Below are 25,470 nucleotides of genomic sequence, written 5' to 3' on the forward strand. Positions count from 1 at the left end.
GGGTGAAGTGCTTCTGTGTACAAAAGAAGAGTGGGACTTGGGGGTGATTGTGTCTGATATTTGCATAGAGGCAAGTTGCTTGTTGTTTATCAGACATTGCTTATAGCCAGGTTCTGTCCCTGTGTCTTTAAACAGGATAGGACTACAAATCTTTGTCAGTCTGTAGTTCTCTGAGATAGGCTCTTCCTGAGCACATGTTCTAGTTCCATACGACTTATAGGACTCCCCTATTGGCTAGCTTGATCCTCTAGGATTGCTAAGTTAGCCCCTCTTGTCTCTTCATCGAGCAGGGAGAATCTGTCTGCAGCATGCTACTCTATGTACTGTAATCTAACACATTGCCTTGCTGCACGAGCTTCTCAAAACCTTTGTAACATTATCAAGTTTTCACCAGTTTAAAAGTATTTACAACATCTTCTGTCTCAGCTTGGTGCTGAGATCTCCTGGCTTCTCTTTGCATACGTGGAGGGGCATAATTGAACAGGGCGCCCAAGTTTTCCTGAGGACGTCCTTGCAGGATGTCCCCGCGAAGGGGTGGGGAAACCCGTATTATCGAAACAAGATGGGCGTCTATCTTTCATTTTCATAATACGTTCGGGGATGCCCAAATCTCAACATTTAGGTCGACCTTAGAGATGACTGTGGGGTCCTGTGAAATATTTTGGCATAGTTTGCAACTGGATAAATTACAGGGAAGTGTGCCCTTCTGTTCCTTTTCAGTCTGTGATGGAAGTTTACTTCTGATTAGCTTGTGTTTTAAGTTGGGTGGCTGTCGGAAGGCCAGTACTGGTGGGGATGGGAATATCTCTTTCAGTAATTCATCCTCCTGGAGTATAGGTTGTAGATCTCTTATGATTTTCCTCAGTTTTTCCAGCTCTGGATTGTATGTCACTACAAGGGGGATTCTGTTTGTGGATTTTTTCTCCTTGTACTGTAGCAGATTCTCCCTGGGTGTTTTGAGGGAGGAGGCAATATTTCACAGGACCCCACAGTCATCCACAAAGGAAAGATATTCAACATAAAGGAATCTTTCACTTGCTCATCTTCCAATGTGGTATATATCATTCAGTGTAAAACATGTAACGAAGGATGCTATATTGGAGAAACAGGCCAGATGCTTAAGACAAGATTCAATTTACATAGATATCACATGAACAATACTGGTGCCAGTAGGGCTCCCACCCCTGTTGGTCAGCATTTTACAGGACCAGGACACTGTACCAGTGACTTCACAGTGAGAATCCTGAAAGGTAACTTTCAAACCATACAAGAATGTAAGACCTTTGAAGTCAGAATGATTGAATACTTTAACACCCAACAGAAAGGACTTAACAAGGATCTTGGGTTCCTAGCCCATTATAAACCATAAAGCTGTATTTCTCTGTTGATCACCCCACCCCTCACCTATCCATACCCATCCTGTTAGAATATCAATGATATGCTTTGATGTCCCCATGCATACCTCCTACCCACCCCCATCCTCCCACCCTGTCAGACAGTCATAGTAATGCTTGAATGTTTTCACTTATATACACTGTCAGCTAGCACATTTGCTTATTTCCGACCTGACGAAGAAGGGCAACCTTCGAAAGCTAATCAAGAAATGTATTAAGTTATGTCCAATAAAAAAGGTATCATCTTATTTTCTTTTCCATGTTTTATTTTTGTTTGATTTCTATTGATAACCTTAAGAGTGGACTAACACGGCTACCACACTCCTCTACTCCAGTGAAGACTAACTCAAAATAACCTGTTCCTTAGCTGGGCTATAGTATTACCATATTGAAAATGCAACCATACCATGCCTTTGTAGTTATATTCCACTAATAAGTTGGCTGGAGTCACTCGGGCTCATTTTCAAAGCACTTAAAGTTGCATAGGTTAGTAGTTTTGTCCCACAAGTTTTTAACTTATCTTGGGTATCCAGATAATTTATTTGTGGGTTTTATTTTGGGATAGAAAGTGATCCTGTATTTTGCTCCCTACAGTAGATAATCCCTTTTTATTTTTATTTCTCCTGTGCTGTACTCCTTACAGAGAATGTGATTTCTCAGTGTTTCCTTCTCTAATTTTGGTCCTTTATTTTGTAATTGGTAAGGATTAGTCTGTGTTCTGTGAGTGACCAAGGTAAGAGATTCTGCTGGAATGCAATTTGTGCATGGATCCATAGGAGTCTGACTTGTCTGGCTTTTTCAATATGAAGCATACTGCGGTTCTGTATATTCACTGCTGCCTTTTTAAAGGTACAGTTACTGATATCTGTGTGTTCAGAATGGTGCTGTTAAGCTTGCTACATTGGCTCTAAGAAACTTCTTTGCGGGATTTAGTGTTACTTCAGAGTAAATTTAGCAGACAATCCTTTGTCTGCTCCTTCGTAAGGAGAAGGGGTGGAAGGAACACCATCAGGAACTCCAGGGACTTGAATTGGTTCATGTCAACTTCAGAAAGGAAAGGAAGCAGTAGAACCAGAGGAAGGGACAAGACTTATTTTATGAATACAGCTTAATATGGTGTTTTATATATTTCTTATAAAGTAAAGTTGAGGGATATGTGCCACTACAGTAATTATATTCCAGGATACTGTGATGTGTGTTGAGAGGTTGCCCAGACTCAAGTCTACTATAATGGTAAAGTTTAAGTTATGGGTTAATGCAATTTCATTAAAAAATGTCAGTGTTTCCAAGGTTCTCATAAGTGTGCATGTTGTTTATGTTGATGCAGGACAGACTGTTTACTTGGAAATCCATTATCAAGTGCACTCTAAGGCATTATTTAGGAGTATACCAAATACTATTCATGCCTATATTGCTAGTGCCCCCCCATGTTAAGCTTGGGCCTCCCCCCCCCCCCCCCCGCCCCCCAAAAAAGCCAGGTCTGGCTACGTCCCTGGTCTGGAGTTGGCAGTGGAGGAGAAGGGTACAGGTAAGAGAGATTTACCCAATGAACAGAGTTCCTGGGGAGAAGTGTAGGGAGAGATAAGAGTGGAGAGGTACTGAGGAGCTGCAGAGTGAATGCACTTGTAAGTCAATAAGAGGAGTTTGAACTGTATGCAGAAACAGATAGGGAGCCAATGAAGTGACTTGAGGAGAAGGCAAATATGAGCACAGCAACACTGGTGGAATATAAGTCATGCAGCAGAATTTTGAACAGATTGAAGGAAGAGATGGCTTAGCGGGAGACCTGTGAGAAGCAAGTTGCAGTAGTCTAAGCAAGAGGTGATAAGACTGTGGATAAGAGTTTTGGTAGTGTACTCAGAAAGGAAGAGATGAATTTTGGTGATATTATAGAGAAAGAAATGACAGGCTTTAGCAGTCTGTTGGATATGTGCAGAGAAAGAGCAGAGTCAAAGATGACCCCACAGTTACGAGCTGATGAGACAGAGGTTGAGAGTGTTATCCACAGAGATAGAGAATGGGGGAAGAGGAGAGGTGGGTTTAGGGGAAAAGATAAGAAGCTCAGCTCTAGTCATGTTTAGTTTCAGATGGCAGTGAGACATCCAGGCAGCAATGTCAGACAGGCAGGCTGATACTTGGACCTGGATTCCTGCTGAAATTTCTGGTGTGGAGAGGTAGATCTGAGAGTCATCAGCATAAAGGTGATACTGAAAACCATGGGATGAGATCAGAGTACCAAGGGATGTGATGAACTGTTATGGGTAGTCAAACCAGATTGCTACACACTCCGCTACCAGTAAGCTCTCTTTCATGGCTCTTCCTGCCACCTTTCTTTTCCTTTTCCTCTGGCTTCCACTATGAATCAGCTGCACTTTTTGTGCATTTCAGGCCTCGTTCCAGCACGTGGAAAGTGTGCTGAAATGAAAAAAAAGTGTGGCTGAAAGAGTCACGAAAGACAGATTACTGGTAGCAGAGTGTGTAGCAGTCTGGTTTGATTCCCATAACAGTTCATCATATTATTTTAGTAAGACAAACACCTAGATTTTGTTTACTCCTAACACAGGCATCATTGCCAAAACACGGTTGTGTCGAGTCCTTCTATTTTGTGCCATGGACTATTGTAGATGAACATAATATTTATTAAAAACCCCTTTTTTTAACCAGATTGGACATCCTCTGCTTGATTATATTCCTCTATTTTGGTAACTAAATTTTGGAGATCACCCTAGCTCTGTACTGGGTTTGTCCAAGGCTGCACACATTAACAAACAATGCTGCTGAAACTGGGTGAAAGTTCATGGTGAAGAAAGCAATGGAAGACAAGAATGGCCCTCACCTGGCAGGAAGCCTTGAAATCTGGTAGTAGCTGGTCCTTGAACTTTGACTGGATGCAGAGGTTTCAGTCTAGGAAAGAAATCACATATACCAGTAATACCATTAGATGTGCACATTAGTTCTAGTTTTCAGTTGGCATTTCAACAGAAGTCACTATGTGAAACCCTGGACTGCCAATTCTCCCAAACTTGTGTAGCGCCCCCTACAGGGCACTCCTAGATCCGGGGCCTGACCTAGCTAGAGCCTCACGAGGGCAGTCTTTGTCGATCCCTTATTCACTTGGTGCTCATTGCCTCCACCTGAGGAAGAAAAGTGTTAGTGGAGAGATAAAAGTGGAGAGGTACCCTCTTCTCCCCCCAGAGAAATTCACAAGACGGCTCTGAACAGGGCTGGCTAATAAATCAAACAGGTTTTATTGAACTATTTACATAGACCTCTATATATACACTATCTTATGCACCTAAGAAATTAGGATTTCTTATAGTGGTGTGCTGGAGCCGGCTCGCACCAGCTCGCAAGAGCCGCTTGTTAACTTTGCTCGGCTCTTGCGAGCCGGTTGTTGAAACCCGCGAGCCGGCTCTCCTCCCTCCCTCTTCCCTCACATCACAGACCTGACGAATTCTTCGGGGCAGACAGTCTTGCCTGCCCGCTGCAAGTGCTGACTCTCCCCCGCTGGCGCTGCAGGTTCGCGCTTTAAAAATGGCCGCCGAGACTTCCAGAGCGGCCTCGCGAGACTTCGCCCTTGTAAGTCTCGGCGGCCATTTTGAAGCGCGAACCAGCAGCGCCATCGGGGGACTAAGTCAGTGCTTGCAGCAGGCAGGCAAGACTGCCTGCCCCGAAGAATTAAAGGAGTCAGATCGGTGACAGGAGGGAGGGAGGAGAATTCTATTAACAACTTGGGAGGGGGTGGCAGGGGAGAGAACTAGGAAGTCGCTGGGCATGGGTGGATCATGGAGGGGAGAGAAGGGTCGTCGCTGGGTATGGGTGGATGAAGGGCAGGGGAGAGGAGGGTCACTGCTGGATTGGGTGGATGGAGGGCAGGGGAAAGGAGGGTCACTGGGTATGGGTGCATGCAGGGCAGGGGAGAGAAGGGTCGCTGGGTATATAGGTGCATGCAGGGCAGGGGAGAGGAGGGTCACCGGACATGGGTGGATGGAGGGCAGGGGAGAGGAGGGTCACTGGGTATGGGTGCTTGGAGGGCAGGGGAGGGTCGCTTGGTGCATGCAGGGCAGGGGGAGAGAAGGGTCACTGGACGTGGGTGGATGGAGGGCAGGGGAGAGGAGGGGAGAGAGAAGAAATGCTGGACATGGATGGAGGGGAGGGAAGAGTGAGGAAGGAGATGAGATGAGGGAAAAGGAAGAGAGGAGAAAAACTGCATATGGATGAAGAAAATAGGCAGAAGTTGAGGACCAGAAATGAAGAAGAAAGGAAAGAAATAAATGGAAAGGAAGCCCTGGAAACGAAGTTAAGAGGACAGATAGCAGCAGAATCGGATACTGGGCCAGCATGATCAGAAAAACAGTCACCAGACAACAAAGGTAGAAAAAAAATCATTTTATTTTCATTATAGTGTTTGGAATATGTTCACTTTGAGTGCTCAACATTAAAAGTTTATATTTATTTATTTATTTATTTACTTATTTATGGCATTTTATCCCACATTAAACATGAATTAGATTGGAACCTGGGATCATTTAATTTTTTTTTTTCCTGGAGAGAGTAATGCATTGCTGCCCCCCCCCCGGCTATAGCCAGCTCTGCAATTTTGGGGCGGCGCAGAGGTGGACGGGGGGGGGGGGGGGGGCGCAGAGGTGGACCGGGGAGAGAGCCTGTTGTTAAAAATTTACCAGCACACCACTGATTTCTTATCACATCAATTCAATTACCATAAACAAATACCAACAAATGTCAAGTGTCTTGGTACTTAACCCAGTAGTGTACTTAAACCAATAGCATTAGTATACAACTCTGATCTTTAGAATCAGTAACTTGTATATAAGGAGTGGAGGAGTAGGCTAGTGGTTAGTGCAGTGGGCTTTGATCCTGGTGAACTGGGTTTGATTCCCACTGCAGCTCCTCACGACACTGGGCAAGTCACTTCACCCTCCATTGCATCAGGCACAAAATAAATACCTGTATATAATATGTAAACCACTTTGAATGTAACCACAGAAAGGCAGTATATCAATCCCGTCTTCTTTCCCTTATAGTTTTGCACAGCTTTCAAACCCTTTCAGTCTTATCAAGGTGGTGGCTGTAAGCTCCTCCCAGGTTCTTAGCTGAGTCAGTGTGTGGGTATGACTGTGTTGCCTAGGTCTCTCCTCTCCTATCCTGGCAAGTCCACCATTTCCTAGTCCCCTCAGATCTCACCCCTCTGCTGGAGACTTCTTGGATTGGTGGCTGCTGTGCTGGACTGCCAGGCTGGCTATACCTATCCCTGCTGTGGCTTCCTGGAAGCTTTCCCCGAGCTCTGAGGACCAGCTGTCCTCCCCTGCTGGGCTCCTAGTGCTGGCCACAGCCAGGGAGCCTTCTCCCTTTGCTGGACCCCTAGTGCCAACCAAACCCTGAGGCCTTGTCCCTCTCTGGTCCTCTCTTCAAGAGGAACCTCTAGGGTTTCTCCCTGCTAGGGTTCAGGCTTACCAACTGTAATAGAAGTGAATTTTAAAGATTGTTTTTCAACTCTGTCTTGACCGGCAGTGCCCTCGCTCATTAAAATGATTGTTTAACTTTGATTGTGTGAAAATAAGTTGGAATGTAGAAGATAAGACACAGCTCTAATCAATTTGGTTTGTGAAGGGAGAAGTGGAGCCTGTTTTGAGTTCAGACTGGCCACCTGGACTGAGAAACATGTGACCACCTTCCCACAGTATGGCTTGTTTACCAAAACAGATAAATTCTCAAGCATTCTGTAATTTTTCTTAGCTCTGAACATGAGTTCTAAGCCTAATAAAAAAGGGAGGCCTCTTACAGTGAAACCAGAAGCTCATCTATGGATGGACGCATTGCATAGAACCAGACTCCTGGTCATGAGACTCCAGCTTCGCTGAAAAAGGGGCTTCTCTCAGCTGATGTAAAAAGCCTGGATGATGTAAGGACCAGTGATGTATGTATGCATAATGATTGTTTATTGCTTCTTTTCCTAGTCTAGAAACTCCTAGCATTGCTTGGATGTAGGGACCAGTGATGTAGTGATTGTTTATAGGTATTGTTTCTTTTCAGTTATATGGCTTAATCATTGTATATATCTTAATCATTCCTTAGCAAAGGTAGCAACTGTTTTTATTTTTTCTGTCCGTTTTTTTGTCTCCGCAGATATGGAAGCCCTATTCAAATAGCCACATTCCTGCGCAGCTCTACTAAGGCAAGCAAACTGACAGTTAGAAAGAATAAACCTGTTTGTGTTTTAAAAGCACTTAACTGGAATTATTCTCTCTCCTTATTCTCAATAAAACCCATCCACTGGGGGGGGGGGGGGGGGGGGGGGGTTTCACAAGTCTTCCAATCTAGATGGTATTTGTACTCCCAGATATTTAATAGAGTCTTTAACCCATCTAAATGGTAAATTCACCTTAAGCTCAGAAAGCTCTCCCTCCAATAAATTAACATTTAGAGCCTCTATCTTATCAAAATTAATTTTAAACCTCGAGATTAAACCACACTTCTCCAACTCTCAGAGAAGAACTGAAATGGAAATCAGCAGCTGTGTTACTGTTAGAAGGGCATCATCTGCATTGGGAGAGATTTTATAATTATCCCCCAAATATTTAACCCCTTAATATCTGCCTCTGAGTGCTCCCCATTGACTTTTATCGCGGCCTGGGGTGCAGTATACAAGCTAGATATCCAGGGCCTGATACTCAGCGCTATTTAACCGGCCAGGAATGGCTCCTGGCCAGTTAAATAGCGCTTAGCCGGATGAGCACTAATAGTCAGCAGTTATCCCCTCTGAATATTAGTACTTAGCAGCTAGCCGCTAACCAGCTATATCGCATGACTTAGCCAGCTAAGTGTGAATATTAAGCGCTAAACCGGCTAAGCTGAACGGTTAAGACAGGCCTGTCTTTAACCGCTATTAACTTAATCGGCTAGCACTGAATATTTGCTTAGCCGGTTAAGTTGCTGCAGCCAAAAGTGAAACCAAATCAAGATTCAAGGCAAAGATACGCCGGCATGACCCACACAGAGCACTATCTCTCCCTGATTTATACTAGATTGTAATCCCAGCCATTTTCATAGTGTCTGGCAGTGTCTCCCCATTTTGTACACCATTAAACATCCTAGTTGAACCAAAAATGTTTTATAAAAACCAGAGGAAAATCCATCTAGCCCAGGCACCTTGCCAGCAGGTAAGTGCCTGATGGTTGTACAGATCTACTGCTTCTAGCTAGTTCCGTAAAGTGTCAGATATCCTGGGCAAAGAGCTATTTTCTAAATACTTGCTAATGTTATCCTCAGTGACCCTGGATTCCTGACTGTATAGATGTTTATAAAACTGCACAAAACGCCTCTGAATATCTTCTTGCTTATAGCAACAAGATCCCCCCTTACCCTTAATTTTGAGAATAGCCAATTCCTTCTGCCTCTGTTTTAATTTCCTGGCCAACAATGTACTTGGTTTATTTCCAGCTTCATCATGCATTTGATGGGTCATCTGGAGATTATGTGCTATCTCAACTACCTGAAGCTGATTAAACTCCAGCCGCAATTTGTGCAAGCTGTTTTCTTCTTTTGAACATTACAGCTACAAAAAATCTGAGAAAAGTGTTTATCATACAGCAATCATTCTGATTTTGTAGGAAGATGTGTTTCCTGGATTAACTCTTTATTGTCCAATGTTCCAGTAATAAGCCAGGTTGATGGGAACATTGGACACTAAATTAATGCAATATCACAATTCAGTCTCAACAATTCTTTAAACAAAAGGCCCCGCTTGCATAGAGAATTTAAATCTTTAACATTATAGGGCTCAAGTTTACAATTAAAAGCCCACGTCCTCCCCAGATTATTGTGGTGCGCCTCCTTTATCCTTATTCCCACTATCTTACTCCCCCTTTACCCTACCTTCACTCCCCCTCAACCCTCCACCCCCACCTGAGCTAAGTCAGCCTGGGAATCAATCAGGAGCAGTGACCACCACCATGGAGTGGTCACGCCGATGTAATAATTGACTAACAACCTCCCCTCCATCCACCCCCTATCAACAATCACTCCAAAATCTCTACCCACCTCCCATCACTCATTGATATAATCCCATAAACCTATTTCAATTACGCAGCAGTAATAATACTACTTACACCCACTGCAGGGAAAAGCAAAGCAAAATGTGCCTCACAGTTACAACCCCAAAGAGTAAAAGTATCATCCAGCACACAGATTAGTCACTTTAAGAGTCCTGCATCTCTTTCCATTTGAGTGTGTGTTGCAGGCGTTTATCCCTGCACACTTGATGCCACTGACAAGAAGATGAGAGATGTCTGGAAACTGGGCCTCCTCCGGGAGCTTCTCAGCTTTCATAGTGATCAAAGCAGCCCAAGCTTCATCAGGGGCCTTAGCCCTTCTTGTGGTCCCTCCGATAGTTACCGACCCTTTGCCCTGGTTTTCACTATCTGTACCAGTGGCCCTTCCTGCAGAGGTACCTAGTAACTCCTTGCAATTCCCTCCGCCACTGTAGTGTGACCACAGACAAATCCTGGTACAGCTCCACATGTACACCTTTCCATTGGTACTCTTTTACTTTTCTAACAGAAAGAAAGATCTCCTCCTTCACAGTGAAGCTGTTTAAACATAGTACAAAATCCCATGGCTTACTATTAGCAGGTTTCCTCAAAGTTCAATGTGCCCATTCAATAAGCACTTGAGGGATTGGCACCACATGCCTGCCACAATAGGTCCTGGCAAATATCCTGCACCACCTGCATAGGGTCTTTGAAGGTCTCTTTCTCTGGTACACCCTGAAGTCTCAGATTACATCATTGGGTGTGATTCTCAAGATCCTCAAGTTTGTGCCATAGTTCCATCTCTCCTATTTGTACAGTAACCATCTTCTGTTGGGTATCATCCAGCACCTCCATGACCTCATCAAACCTAGTTTCCATTTCATCTTGCTGCTTAGTAAGTTCCACCAGTTCCTGTTTAATTTCAGCAACTGCATGTTTAATATCCACTCAGAGTGCACCTGAATGGCAAGGGGGTACTCCAGGACCACCTAGGGAAACACGTTTGTACATTTGGGAAGCTCGCCAGGTGCCCTTGGCCTGGATTGGCCGCTGTCGTGGACAGGATGCTGGGCTTGATGGACCCTTGGTTTTTCCCAGTGTGGCTTTACTTATGTACTTAAGTACTTCTCTAGGTCCCAATGTAATATTTATAGCACTGTCTTTTCATACATACATACGTTAGGGCTGTTATGGTGTGGTAAGTTTTCAGTATAGGTTTTGGGTGTCTTTTTGCAGGGGTTTGTGTTATTTCACAAAGTGTCTAGCCTTATTTGAAAGTAGGCTCTGGGGCAAGGGACACCTTTGGTGGCCCTTGTCACCCAAAATAAAAATAATGCTCAAGACTAGTGTTCATCACAATCTGTAGAGTCACCACACAAACAAAAACCCATCTGATTTAAACAAGGTGTCTAGCAGTGGAAGGATTGTGTATGTGATGGTCACGATTTGAATGTTTTTACTTTGTAGTTAAGAAGACAGGTTGCCTGCTCTGGCCAGTTCAGGGATCTCTTCTGTATCCTGCCTCCTGATGTAACTTACTGTTTCCTTGTAGGCAGGACACAACAGATACAGCCTGTATTAATCAGTGCCAGCTACAGCCCCTGAGCAACAACACCAACCGGTGCCTATTTTATAAAAGTCTGCTCCCCCTGAGATCAAAACCTGGCTACGCCTCTGGGTTAACCTCTGCTGTCTTATTTTCCTGAGCATATTCTTTCCATGCTTTCTAAGGAAACACTCAAAATGCATTATTATGGAAATGCTGCATCAAATTCAGTTCTAAAGAAAATCCCTAAGTAACTCAACTACTATCAAGGTTTTGCTAATTCCTGAACAGCCACATTAAGGGAACTGACCCAGTGAAGCAAAATAGGAGCTCTGTGTTTGATCAATAAGGCCACACTGCATTGCTATAAGAAGGGAATGTTGGAAAAATGGCTAATTTTCTCTTCATTTTTTTTACCTCACAATAGAGAATGTCTTTTTTACAAAGGTGCCAAGTTATCAGTTCCAGGCTAGAAAGACTGTCATGAATTTCTGTCTACCCCATCTGGTGCATTAGCCAGCTCATTTTCGAAAGTGATTGTCAGCCATTTTCCAACATAAATCAGGAGATGGCTGGCGATCTCGGAAAAGCGGCCAAATTGGTATAATCGAAAGCCGCTTTTTTGGCAACATCGCTGCTTTCCCGTTGCGTCGCCGGCCAAAGTTCAAAGGGGCGTGTCAGCGGCAAAGCGAAGGCGGGACATGGGCGGGCATGGGCGTGGCTACCAGATGGCCGGCTTTCGGCGATAATGGAAAAAAAAAACGGCGATAAGCAGTATATCGCCGGGTTTACTAAATGACCAGCTGACCACTGGAGGAAATGGGGGATGACCTCCCCATACTCCCCCAGTGGTCACCAACCCCCTCCCATACTAAAAAAATAAAACTAAAAACCTTTTTTGCCAGCCTGTATGCCAGCCTCAAATGCCGTACCCACCTCCATGACAGCAGAATGTGTTGAATCCTCCGACAGCCTTTCCCTGGTTGCGATGTGGCTCTCCAGGGCCATGCCAACACGGTAAGCGAGGTAAGCACGGCAGGGGGGCGCCGTCCTCTGGGGGGTGCCGCCGCACCATGCTTAACTCGCCCTCCCGCTCCCATGTCCCACTGCCCGCCCTCTTCTCTCCCCCCCCCCCCCCCAAGATCCCTTTCCTTTTTTTTTCTTTTTTTTTTTTTTTTTTATTTGCAAGAAGTCTTTATTAACCATTGAAACAGCACAATGGAACCACAAAAACTAACAAAGTACAACATGCTTATTCTAATACAGGATTCTACCCTTACAGCTTATAAGAGTACATTCAATCGTTTCAATAGAACTATGTCATCAGCAATAAACTTCACATTTTTATCCAATTTTCAGGAAAACAAAGATTTCTCCACCCATCCCCCCCTCCCCCCTCCCCTACCCTCCAAATGGGCACTACTGGGCACTACCCCTCATGGCATTCAATGTGTTCAGTAACTAGATTTATAGAGCATCAAAAGGGACGGGTTCCCAAACTGAACGCCACTTAACCATTTGTTGTTTACGCTCCGCCACTAGTCTCTCCATTTCCCGAACATATCTCAATTTATTAAGCCATCGAGATAAAGATGGAACTCCCTCCTTTCGCCAATGTGCCGCCACAGTGACCCTTGCTGTGCCAACCGCATATTGAACTAGGGTCTGCTGATGTGACAGTAAGCCTGCGGCCCTAGCTGAAAACAAGAACACCTCAGGGGCCCATGGCACAACACACCCCAGCCAGTGCTGTAGCCTAGAATGTACAGCTTTCCAAAATGCCCGAATTTTAATACAACTCCACCAAATGTGCCCCATTGTACCTTTGTGACCACACCTCCTCCAGCACATGTCCGAAGAGGACGGAAAGATCCTCTGCAGACGGGCCGGCGTAAGGTACCATCGATATAATACTTTGACCGCATTCTCTTGCAGGGGAACATGAACTGATACCCGCATCACTGCTTTTTCTATTCTCTCCCACTCGGACTCTCCCATCTGCACACCCAGTTCCCGTTCCCAGACTCCCCTATGCTTTCCACAACCGGAAGCCTGATTACTCAGGGTACGGTACAAGGAACCTATCAAACCCCGGGAAGATTCAAACTTCTCACATATCTCCTCCAGGTCAATTTTCTTACGCTGCATTACCTCTCGCACCGCCTTACTCTTGAGAAGGGATGCCAACTGGCAATAGGCAAACTCATCGCCCTCTACCCCTGGGTAACTATCCCGCAGTGCATTAAAGGGCAACAGTGACTCCGCTTCAAACAGCTGGCCCCATGTTCTCACACCCAATTCACGCCATTTAGTGAAAATCCCCTTTACTGTGCCAGGTAAGAATAAGGGATTAAATGCAATTGGAGTGTACCTGGTCAATACACATTGTCTCGTAGGAAACAAACTATCCCAATAGTGAAGTGTAACAGCTATGGAGGGGCAAGCTCGTTCAGCCAGATTTCTAAAAGGCCGTGGCAGCCACATTATGGCACTCAGTGGCTGATCACCCATCGAATGTTGTTCAATATGCACCCATTGACGATCTGGATAATCTTGGTACCATTCAAGTGCTGCTTTCCCTTGTGCTGCCTTATAGTACCAAGTAAGATTGGGTACCCCCAACCCCCCTTTCTTCCTGTCCCTGTATAACAGCGATCTCGCCAACCGCGGACGTTTTCCTGCCCAGACGAATCTCACCAATCTGTCTTGCAGAGTAGCCAAGAATCGCCTGGGCATTATCACAGGCAGCGTCTGAAAGAGGTACAACAATCTGGGCAATATGTTCATTTTAAGGATGGCTATTCTACCGAACCACGAAGTTCCCAATTCTCCCCATCTCTCCAGATCCTCCATAATGGTTTTACCCAACCCCCTGTAATTTGCATTAAAGAGTTCTGACATTTCCCTTGTAAGCATCACCCCCAAGTACCTAATCTGTTTAGGAGCCCAACTAAACGGGGATGAAGTCTTTAAGGACTCCACCACCTCATCAGTGAGTGTTACGTTCAGAGCCTCTGATTTTGCCATGTTGACCCAGAAACCCGACACTGCAGAATATTCTCTGATCATCTGCTCGAGATGTGGGAGAGTGGATTGAGGGCGAGTAACAAACAGCAGCACATCGTCTGCAAAGAGGGCCATTTTATGGGTTCTATCTGCTATTTTAGCTCCTGAGATAATAGGGTCCAACCTCATCTGGGCCGCAAAGGGCTCCATCACCAATGCAAACAGCAAGGGCGACAGGGGACAACCCTGCCTAGTCCCTCTATGCAGCATGAACAGCTCTGAATTTCCACCATTAACCCGAACACAAGCCCTTGGGGACTCATAAAAGGCCTGAATCCACCTGCAGAACTGTGTTCCAAACCCCATATTCTCCATTACTCCATACATGAAGGGCCAGTGGACCCGGTCAAAGGCTTTTTCCGCGTCAAGACTTAAGAGACAAAGCGGCTTATTATTTAATTTTGCCAAATACATAATATCAACCACCCTTCTAATATTATCCATCGCTTTGCGATGAGATACAAAGCCCACTTGATCTGGATGTATAAGAACTGGAAGAATTGGGGCCAAGCGATTAGCCAGAACCTTAGCCAGAATTTTGACATCAGTATTTAATACCGATATGGGTCTATAAGATCCGCATTCAAAATGATCTTTGCCCAGCTTGGGTAATACAGCTATCCACGCTTCCATCATTGACTGAGGTAATGATCCCCCCTTCCCAATTTGATTAAACAAGTCTGCTAAGAGCGGAGATAACTCGGGAGCGAACTTCCTATAGAATTCGTTAGGCAACCCATCCAAGCCAGGTGATTTACTCAATGGCAAACTACTGATCGCCTCCTGAATTTCTTTGGGAGTAACCATTTCATTTAGTAATGCCTGTTGTTGGGAGCTCAGAGAAGGTAGTTCACTATCCCTTATATATTGATCTATGGATTCCAGGGAAGGGCTGATCTCCTGAGCATACAAATCCTGATAGAATTCCCCAAATCTTTTTCGTATTTGCTCAGATGTACCGAGCTCACCCCCACCCGAATCCCGTATCTTTAAAATTGCCCGGTCAACTTTTTGTCTGCGTAACCTTATGGCAAGGAGACGCCCCACCTTGTTGGCATGCTCATATGAGTTCACCCTGTTCTTATTTTGTAGCATACTAAGTTGCTCAGAGTATACAGAATCTAGCCACGCTCTCTGTTTACTAAGCTCACTCAGAACCCTCTCTGACCCATTTGCCTTATGCTGTTCCTCCAGAGAACGGATATTCTCCATACATTTTGCTATCTGCGCTTTACGGGCCTTTGATTTTTTACTAGCTACTTGAAGAAAGTAGCCCCGGGATACCGCCTTCATAGCATCCCAAACAATGCTGAATGAGGGTCCCGATTCCAAGTTAAACTCAAGATACTCCTTCAGCATTTGTTTATATCCCGCCACCACTTCCCCATCCTGTAAAAGGCCCACATTCAATGTCCATCTTCTATCTTTGTTTTCAGCCCTAATAGTTGGCAAAGTAACCCATATTGGGGCGTGGTCCGATAGGGTCACACTGCCGATCCCTGCGTCAGGTCCCCGTTCCACTAAAGTGGCATCCAAGAATAGATAATCAATATGGGAATAGGTTTTATGCACTGCGGAATAGAATGTATAATCTCACACCCTCTGGTGTTTTACTCTCCACATATCCACCGTACCCAAGGAGTTTGCTAAGGATCTTAAGGCCAGGGAATCCCTCTGCCCTTCATTTCTATTAGGGCCTGATCGGTCAAGTCCGGGGTTCATCACAGTATTGAAATCCCCTCCTATTACCAGAGAACCCTGCGCAAAAATGGCCAGAGAATTTTTAACCCTTTCTAAAAACTCCGCCTGCCCCGTGTTAGGTGCATAAATGGACACCAAGGTGAGATCTATTTGGTCAATTTTTATATGCAAAAAAATATAACGGCCTCCCATGTCCCTTTTTACCTTAATCACCTGTGCGCCCACTGCAGCCTGAATTAGGATCGCCACTCCAGCTTTCTTTGATCCCGCTGCAGAGGCGAAATACGCCACCGGGTAGTCCGAGTAGGAGAGAAGTCTTTCATATTTGCCCGCCAGGTGTGTCTCCTGGAGGAGAACCACATGAGGCCCTAACTGCCTCAACTCTTTATATAGCTTTTGTCTTTTCTGTGGCATGTTCAGGCCTTTCACATTATAGGAAAGAATCTTTAAGTCAGTACCCATCCTAGCATGTTGTGAACAAGCTTGTCGGCCCCTGCCCTTATCTTCAGCTCTGCAAAGTGCCATATTACTTTGTACCCATTTTTCCCAGTAGTGACCTGCCCCCTCCACTTATTGTAGCCAGTCTCCCGCCCTCCCCTCCCAACCCTCTGCCCCTGTGAGCCCCCCCAGGCCCAACCCCAAGAACTTCACCCACCAGCCAGAACCTTAAGGTCCTGAGTGGGAGGACTCCCCAATGTGCCCCAACAGACACCAACTGATCCCCCAAACCCTCACAACAATCCGCCCCCCCTTCTGTTTTTACCATCATCCAGTCCCCCTTCTGCTCTCCTCCCTCTTGAATACAACCCCGCTTCTTACCAGTTCAACTCCCATGTTACATCTTAAAGCAATAACATAGGCAGAGCCTGGACACAGATTCAACAGCCCATAAATCATTACCAACGACACCATGTCATATCAGTCATGTTCGCTGCTTAGCGTCTTGCTTCTTGGGTTTTTGAGGCACTCTCTTCCACTGCTGCAATTTTTCTCGCGTTGCGGAGGCCATGTCCCCTGCAGGTACCGCTTGGGTGGTCAAATCAGCTTCATGCAAGAACTTCCACACCTCATCCAGCCGACGAAACCGATGCTGCTTGCCTTTAAATTCCACACTCAGGGCAAAGGGAAAGTTCCATCTATAGGATATCTTCTCCTTCTGCAAAATTTCCAGCGCGGGTCTCATCGCTCGCCTCTGTGTTAATGTAAATAGCGATAAGTCCTGGTAGACGGAGAATCTGGCCTCATTATATTCCACTGGCGGATTTTGGCGCGCTTTTTGCCATATTTTTTCTTTAAGCATATATGATGAAAATCTCACCACTATGTCTCTGGGTCTATTGTCTGTTGGTTTCCTGAGAGCTCTATGGGCCCGATCAAATATAAGATCTGCTGACTCCAATTGCTCTCCCAATAGCTTCTCACATATCGAACGCACAAGCGTGGGCACATCTTCCATGTTGCCATTTTCGGGGACTCCACGAAATCTAAGATTTTGACGTCTCCCGCGATTTTCCAGGTCGTCTAGTTTATATTGCAGCTCTTCAGACTGTTCATTTAGTTTTGTAAAACGGGCCTCTGCCGCCTCTGCTCTCTCAACTTGCTCGTCCACGCGCTCTTCCAGCGTCTCGACCCTGCCCCCTAATTCACGGAGATCGAGGCTAATGGCGTCCACGTGGTCGAGAATTTCTTGTTTAGAGGCCTTGATCTCTGCTCTGATTTCCTTGAGACATTTAGCCAGCTCTTTGGGTAATACGGCGCTTAGGGCAGTTCTACGCACCTCGGCGCTAGAAGCAGCTGATTCAGAGCCGGAAGAGTTTCCCGGATCAGGCGACACGCGCCTCGAGCGGTTTCTCACCCCTTGTCTCGTCGAGCTCCGCTCTCCTTCTCTCGACTGGGAGGCTGTTGTTTTGCTCATTCTGTGCTCGGGTTCTCGTCGCGTCTTCAGAGACTGGTCCCACCACTTTTACAGGTCTGGATGACCGCAAATGAAGCGATTTTTAAGCGGGTAAGCGCGGAGCTAAGGGCTCAGGCAACCATTCAGGTCCGTGACGTCACCGGAAGTCCCCTTTTTTTTTCTTTTAAGTTTACCTCCGTCCGGCAGCACAGCGTCAGTGAAAGAGGCGGCGCTCCCAACGTCTCTAGCCAGCCTTCCCTTCGCTCAGTGTCCTGCCTTCTTCTGACGTTTGCCAGTGGGGCACAACCTCTGATCTGCAGTTAACTGTGAGTAAACGTGCTTATTCAAATAAAGGACTTTTTCAAAGAGATTAGTCTTCAGGTGTCACGTGGTGTGCCAAGGTTATACAGCAGCAACAAGTCCTAGATGCCTGCGTGTATGCAGGTCCCTGGAGCACGTTTAGTGGGTACCGCAGTGCACTTAAGGCAGGCGGACCCAGGCCCATCCCCTCCTACCTGTAACACTTGTGCTGGTAATGGAAGCCCTCCAAAACCCACTGTACCCAGATGTAGTTGCCCCCTTCACCCCTAAGAGCTTTGGTAGTGTTGTACATTTGTGGGTAGTGGGGTTTGGGGGCTCAGCACCCAAAGTAAGGGAGCTATGCATGTGGGAGGTTTTTCTGAAGTCCACCACAGTGACCCCTAGGGTGCCCAGCTGGTGTCCTGGCATGTCAGGGGGACCAGTGCGCTACAAATGCTGGCTCCTCCCACGACCAAATGCCTTGGATTTCGGCGGGTTGGAGATGGCCGTCATTTTTTCCCATTATCGCTGAAAAACAAACCCGGCCTTCTCAAACCCGGTGAACTCCAAGGCATTTGGCCGGGCTAAACCGTATTATCGATAAAAAAGATGGCCAGCCATCTTTTTCGATAATACGGTTCCGGACAGCTGTAGCGCCGCCGCCAACATAGATCGCCGGCGACGTTCGATTATGCCCCTCCACGGGACTTACAGCACTGATTTCCATGAACAATATCAAGCATCAAATCCCACACTGCTTTAGGATGTAAATTCAAAACCAGGGCTGGCCAAAAAGTCTCCAGCCTGGAACTGGGTAACTTGGCATCTCTTATGAGAGTGTGCTGGCAATTTGCTAAAGCTATGATCACTGAACATTAACAAAGAAAGAAAACACTCTGACCTTTGAATGAGAAAAGTCAGCTTGACATATTCACAACAGATACCATCAGATAGCAATGCTAAATATAAACAGAAGACTTCAGGACAAGGATTTGTAGTTGTTCCTCCAGAACCATATTTTCAGACCCGGCTGAGAGTACCTATTTAACTAATTCAGAGGTGGTATCCAGTTTCCCTGGAGATGTGTGCTGATACAGGTTTTTTTGGGTTTTTTTTTTTTTTTGCTTAGACCTGTGCACAGAATCATCACCTCCCTTGCTCTATTTTTTTTTTAAACTCATGATCTTCATGGAGGCCTTGAAAACGTATCGGGAATTCAGGTTCCTGTGTTTTGCTAAGTCTTCTGTACCCTTCTCTGCACCAGGGTTGAATAATAAATAATCTCATTATAGATTTTAATATGCTGTGTGCTGGTGTCTAACTCAAGGTTTTGGGCAGAGTTAGCTTCTTCCCAGAACCCTTTTCTGCATCGTACACCCAGAAAATTGTGCACAGATATGATACTAAGCATGCACTAGCATCTATGCTGTTTGTATCAACCCTTCTGTCTGCTACAAGTCAGTCTACAGAAGCACCCAGTCACAAATTATATATGCAATTTTTTAATGTAAAAATAGTGTTCTTTCCACACTTAAGGGCAAATATTCAGATTGCGGGATGTAGCTGAGCTGCTTTCCACGGTCAGTGCTGAGCCTGGATATTCAATGCAGGGCTATTTCTGGTGACCGCCATTCAATATCTGAGTGTTTTTTGGCCGGTTTAAATTGAACCAGCCAAGCTGATATTCATCACTGGCTGGTTAAGTTTAGTCAAAGATATTCCAGCTATTTTGGCGGCCTAATTTGGCTGCCAAACTTAGGGGTCCTTTTACTAAGCCATGGTAAACAGTGGCCTGTGGTAGTGCGAGCGCGTCTTTTGGGCATGCACTGGGCTAATTTTCATTGCGTCTAGGAGAAAGGGCCTTTTTTTTTTAAGGGACTGGAAAATGGATGCACGCTAAAATTGAAACTAGCGCGTGTCCACTTTTGGCCTGAGACCTTACCGCCACTCATTGACCTAGCGATAAGGTCTCATGCTACCTGCGCAGTAAGCGTTCAGCGTGTGCCAATTGCTGTTTACTGCTTAGTAAGTGGCCCACGGTAGAAAATAGAAAATTATTTTTTACCACAGGATTCAGCATGTGCCAAATTCCGAATTACCACCCGGCTCACGTGCTAGCCGGGCAGTAGTGCTGATTTGGTGTGTGCTGTACATGAGTAGGCCCTTACGCAGCTTAGTAAAAGGGCCCCTTAGCCGGCGATGGGGCAGATAGCTGGTTATATGGCGCAATATATCCGGCTAACCGCTAAGCAGCAATATTCAGCATAAGATAACCGGCTATCTCACGCTGAATATTGCCAAATAGCCGGTTAAGTGCCATTCAACTAGTCAGGAGTCGTTCCTGGCTGGATAAATGGTTTTAAATATCAGGAAGTTAGAAAACTTTCTGGGGAATATACACATTAAAGTATGCAAATTCACATAGCACACTTACTTTAAGTCTGCCCACTAAGGTGGCTAGACTTGTACCCATTGCTCTGTGCAGGTTACACCCTTCTTTGCCTTTTTGAAGTGTAAAAGTAATTTAAGGTTTGCTTTGATTCCACCCACTTGCTATTTAGAGACCTTCTGGGGATAATTCTCAAAAGGTCGCCTAAAGCGTGTGCGCTAAGATCAAATTCTATAAAGGCAATTATGCGCATTGTTGCGGTTACAGAATACTAATGTAAGTCCACAGGCGCGTGGGCAGGTCAGGGGCGGGCCTAGCACTTATGCATGCGTTTATGGAATGCTGCCAGTTATGTACCAGCATATACACAAATTACTGGTAAAAGGCCAAATTGAATTTAAGGCACTATCCCCCTAATTCTAGAAAGGGTGCTTTGAGATGCTAGCTTTTAGTAGGAAAGGAATGGAAAACAAAAATGAGGATACTATAATGCCTTTGTATCACTCCATGGTGCGACTGCAATTCTGGTCACTGCATCTCAAAAAAGATATAGAGAAAAGGTACAGAGAAGGGCGACGAAAATGATAAAGTGGATGGGATGACTTCCCTATGAGGGAAGGGGGAAAGGGAAATGGGACTTGATATACTGCCTTTCTGAGGTTTTGCAACTACATTGAAAGTGGTTTACATAAATTCAGGTACTTATTTTGTACCAGGGGCAATGGAGGGTTAAGTGACTTGCCCAGAGTCACAAGGAGCTGCAGTGGGAATTGAACTCAGTTCCCCAGGATCAAAGTCCACTGCACTAACCACTAGGCTACTCCTTCACTCTCTGAGGCTAAAGTGGCTAGGGCTCTTTAGCTTGGAGAAAAGACAGCTGAGGGGAGATATGATAGAGGTATATAACATATTGAGTGGTGAAACGGGTAGATGTGAATTGCTTGTTTACTCTTTCCAAAAATACTAGGACTAGGGGCTACCTAATGAAGCTACTAAGTAGTAAATTTAAAACAAATCAGAGAAAATATTTCTTCACTCGATGTGTAATTAAACTCTGGAATTTGTTGCCAGAGAGTGTGGTAAAAGCAGTTAGCTTAGCGTGGTTTTAAAAAGGTTTGGATATCTTCCTAAAAGAAAAGTCCATAAGCCATTATTAAGATGGACTTGGGAAAATCCACTGCTTATTTCTAGGATAAGCAGCATAAAATCTGTTCTACTCTTTTGGGATCTTGGCAGGTACTTGTGACCTGGATTGGCCACTTTTGGAAACAGGATACTTACTGGGCTTGATGGACCTTCGGTCTGTCCCAGTATGGCAATGCTTATCTTCTTATGAGTTCCGGGTGCAAATTTGGGCACATGCCCAAATTGCGCGCACATCTTAATTAAATAATTAGCTAATTGGTGCCAATAATTGGCTTTTTAACAAGCTATTATTGGAGCTAATTTGAATCAATTAAGATGTACGCTGGTAAATTTAGGTACATGATCTGTGCCTAAATTTTATGCATGTCCTGAAAAGGAGCACGGAAATGGGAGGATCATGGGCGGTTTAGGACGGACTGTGGGTGTGGTTTGTGGTTACTTGCGCAATTATAGAATATGGGGGCTCCGCACCTAAAGGTAGGTGTGGTTATCTGCACCACATTTTCATTGGTGTAAATGGATGTGCCTAAATATAAGCGTGACTCCCCCCCCCCCCCCCCCCCAGGACTTAAGCACTGTTCTATACACTGCACCTAACTTTAGGCGCAGCTTATAGAATAGCGCTCACCATTTTTAAATTTTTGGCGCCATTTATAGAATCTAAGCCTATATCTTACTTTTAAAACCTTGTATGGTTTAGGTCCTTCTTACCTGTCCTGTATGCTTCAGCTGACCTGGTCCAACTTGTTCTAGTCAACTATTTAAGTTACAATTGCCTCCAGCTAACAAGGTTGGCATCTACTTGTAAGAAACTATTTAGTACAGCCATACCCTGTCTCTGGAATGCTTCCCTCTTTACTTAAGGCTGAAGAGAAATTATTAAAAGTGCTGTAAACAGCTGAAAACTTAGCTATTCAAAAAGTACATAGGATCATTTTGATTATGGTATATCGTAAGCTGCCTGTTTTCCTTGTGTTTTTTTTTTACTTTGTTGGAAACTATTCTGAGTTGTTTTGGTTGTGGAGGGTCTTAAAAAACTGTTTTTCCTTTTTACTTTTATCTAACCCCTTACAGCTTCATTTCATGTCCTTTAGATCTACAGCTTCCCCAGTTGAAAAAGATTTGATTGTATATTGATACCTTTCAAGTATTTAAAACATCTATATCGTATCTCCCCTGTCCCTCCTTTCTTCTAGGGAAGGGCTTCTCAACCCAGTCCTCGGGGCACACCATGAATATGCATGAGATAGATTGGCATGCACTTCTTCCTTGGTATGCAAATGTATCTCATGCAATAACATTGTGGATATCCAGATAACTCGATGGAACTTGGTGTGCCCTGAGGACTGGGTTGAGAAGCCCTGTTCTAGGGTATATGTATTCAGGCCTTCATCGTAGGCACTCATGGGAGGCAGAGAACCCACACAAACTTAGGTGGAAAAGTTTCACCTGCCTCGGAGCAGAAGCTTTCAGGAAAACTATTTTGTAATGGCAAACCGTGTTGCTGTACAGTCTAGGTAACCTGTTATAAAATTACTCTGTAAAGCAGTGATACTCAAACCTCTACCCAATATGACCCCATCCTAACTCTAGATGATATTAACAAAACAGCAGACCTTCGTTCTCATCTCTTCATTTACATATGTCCTCCTTCCCCCACTTATCTAAAGTGTGTAGATAGCAGCAGCAGTCCACACAGTGTGCACCCACAAACCCTAGTACTGTGCATGGGTTTCTAGTCTGATAGGAAGCTGACACAGGATGACGGAACAGTGCCTGTGAACATTCTGGGCACAGGTCATAAAGGAAAAGGGTGCAACCGTGTTTCTGTGACACCATCTGGTGTCCCGACCCACGGTTTGGGAACCACTGTTCTAAAATACCTTTTAGTAGGTGGAGGGAGTAATGTCCTCCTGACAGATTGATGATGGGGCGAGAATTAGCAGGCTCTCATAAATTGCTTTGCTTTTAGCATTTTGTGTGGGTCTGATAAAGGAGGCATTCTATTGCCCTGATTTCAGAGGGATTGTGATGTCAGAGCAAAGACTGACAAGTCATGTTGCATGTGATGAGATTAATGGAACTGTATGACTCACACTGAAATGATTGTACTGTGTTTTCAATAAGGCCTGGGATAACCTGCAAGAGCAACAGGAACAGTACTCAAGAAAAAGATCTAGGTGTCCTTGTAGATAATACACTGAAATCTTCTGCTCAGTGTGAGGTGGCGGCCGAAAAAGCAAACAGGATGCTAGGCAATATTTCTTCCATCTTACAACAGAAATTCTGATTTATGGAGGTTTTTTTCATCAGGATATTCAGCACCATTACTCATTCTTAATTGGGATGGTAACAGCATGAAATACAATTATTACAACACAAATAACAACCAGGATTTCTGAAAATCATGAGCAAAGTAAAAGAGATTATCCATTGGATCTTTAGAGACCACCCAGCCAATTTCTTTGAGAAGTATTTGGAGTATTGCGGAAATAGAAAAGGTTCAAAAAAGAGCGACCAAAATGATAAAGGGGATGGAATTCCTCTCATTTGAGGAAAGGCTAAAGAGGTTACAGCTCTTCAGCTTGGAAAAGAGACAGATGAGGGGAGATATGATTGAGGTCTACAAAATCCTGAGTGGTGTAGAACGAATAGAAGTAAACCGATTTTTTACTTGTTCCAAAAGTACAAAGACTAGGGGACACTTGAGGAAGTTATACGGAAATACTTTTAAAACAAATAGGAGGAAATATTTTTTCACTCATTGAATAGTTAAGCTCTGGAACTCTTTGCCAGAGGATGAGGTAACAGCAGTTAGTGTATCTGGGTTTAAAAAAGGTTTGGACAAGTTCCTGGAGGAAAAGTCCATAGTTTATTATTGAGACAGACATGGGGAGGCAGCTGCTTGCCTCGGGACTGGTAACATGGAATGTTGCTAATAATTGGGTTTCTGCCAGGTACTTGTGACCTGGCTTGGCCACTGTCTGGAAAACAGGATACTGGGCTACATGGACTATTGGTCTGACCCAGTATGGCTATTATGTTCTTACATTATTATCAGGCTAGATTGGTCATCTTGGACTTTATCTGCTGTCATTTAGCATGTTGCTGTTTTATTAGAAGATGTAAGGAAACGCTACGGGACTAAGAAAACTGTTCATTTTCAGAGGTTACCTCGCCTTTAAAAGGTGTCCAGACTGTGTCTTTCGGGATAGCGGAGGTTCTTCGGTCATTTCTTCCCTTATCTTTTCCAGGTGTTGTATGATTTCTGACTTTAGATCATATCCTGGGGAAATATACTAAAGAGAGGAATAAAAATACATACAATTACATTGTTGTTTACTGATATCCTTTGTGCTTCTAAAATATTAAAAGCAATACAAAATGCAATAACAACACTCACTCAACAAAATTATAATAATGATATGCACTCCATGATGATGTTCTTAAAGTCTAGAGAACAGAACAGATTCTGGGACTCCACACCCCGATTGTTAGATTTGTGCTCAGGAAGCATTTCTTTGTGGTTGTTCTGAAGCTTTTGCTAATGCACTCCAGAGGAGCAATAAATTCCCACTGAAGGCCACTGAGATGGACAGAATGCAATAAGCTGCCAGTAATGTCAACAGAGGAAAGTAATAATGGAAGTCTAGCAATGTGACTATATTTAGGTTCCGCATTCTTGGGTGGTGGGGGGGGGGGGGCATGTTTGAGTTGGGTGAAAAGTACCTATGTACATTGGAATGTTCAATTCTATATGTACTGTTTCTCCCCAGTAACAGGTGGTGAGGTTGTGACCTTTGCTTTGTGGTTTATTGCAATTTGTCCCATTTGTAGCTTCTCACTATTATGCTTCACAGAGAACAACCATCCTCACTAGTAATTCACAGCGAGGTGTGAGGCATGTAATATCCATTCCAGCAGGCACTCCAGACACCGATATAAGTAATTAGCTTCTATGAACACAGTGATCTGTGAGGCAT

At 44.7% G+C, this 25,470-nt stretch overlaps 1 protein-coding gene across 2 annotated transcripts in view; it reads right to left on the reverse strand.

The window, feature by feature from the left end:
* The window catches only part of LOC115471907, a 99,298-nt gene that overhangs the window by 14,916 nt on the left and 58,912 nt on the right, over window positions 1-25,470 (reverse strand). For both annotated transcript variants that reach the window (XM_030205834.1, XM_030205833.1), the window contains exons 4-5: window positions 24,662-24,786; window positions 4,231-4,298 (exon numbers count right to left, since the gene is read on the reverse strand). In XM_030205834.1, coding sequence (XP_030061694.1) covers window positions 4,231-4,298; window positions 24,662-24,786 — 193 coding nt within the window. The remainder of the gene's footprint in view (window positions 1-4,230; window positions 4,299-24,661; window positions 24,787-25,470) is intronic.

The sequence above is a fragment of the Microcaecilia unicolor genome, chromosome 6 (genome assembly GCF_901765095.1).
Source record: "Microcaecilia unicolor chromosome 6, aMicUni1.1, whole genome shotgun sequence".
NCBI classification, from domain to species: domain Eukaryota; kingdom Metazoa; phylum Chordata; class Amphibia; order Gymnophiona; family Siphonopidae; genus Microcaecilia; species Microcaecilia unicolor.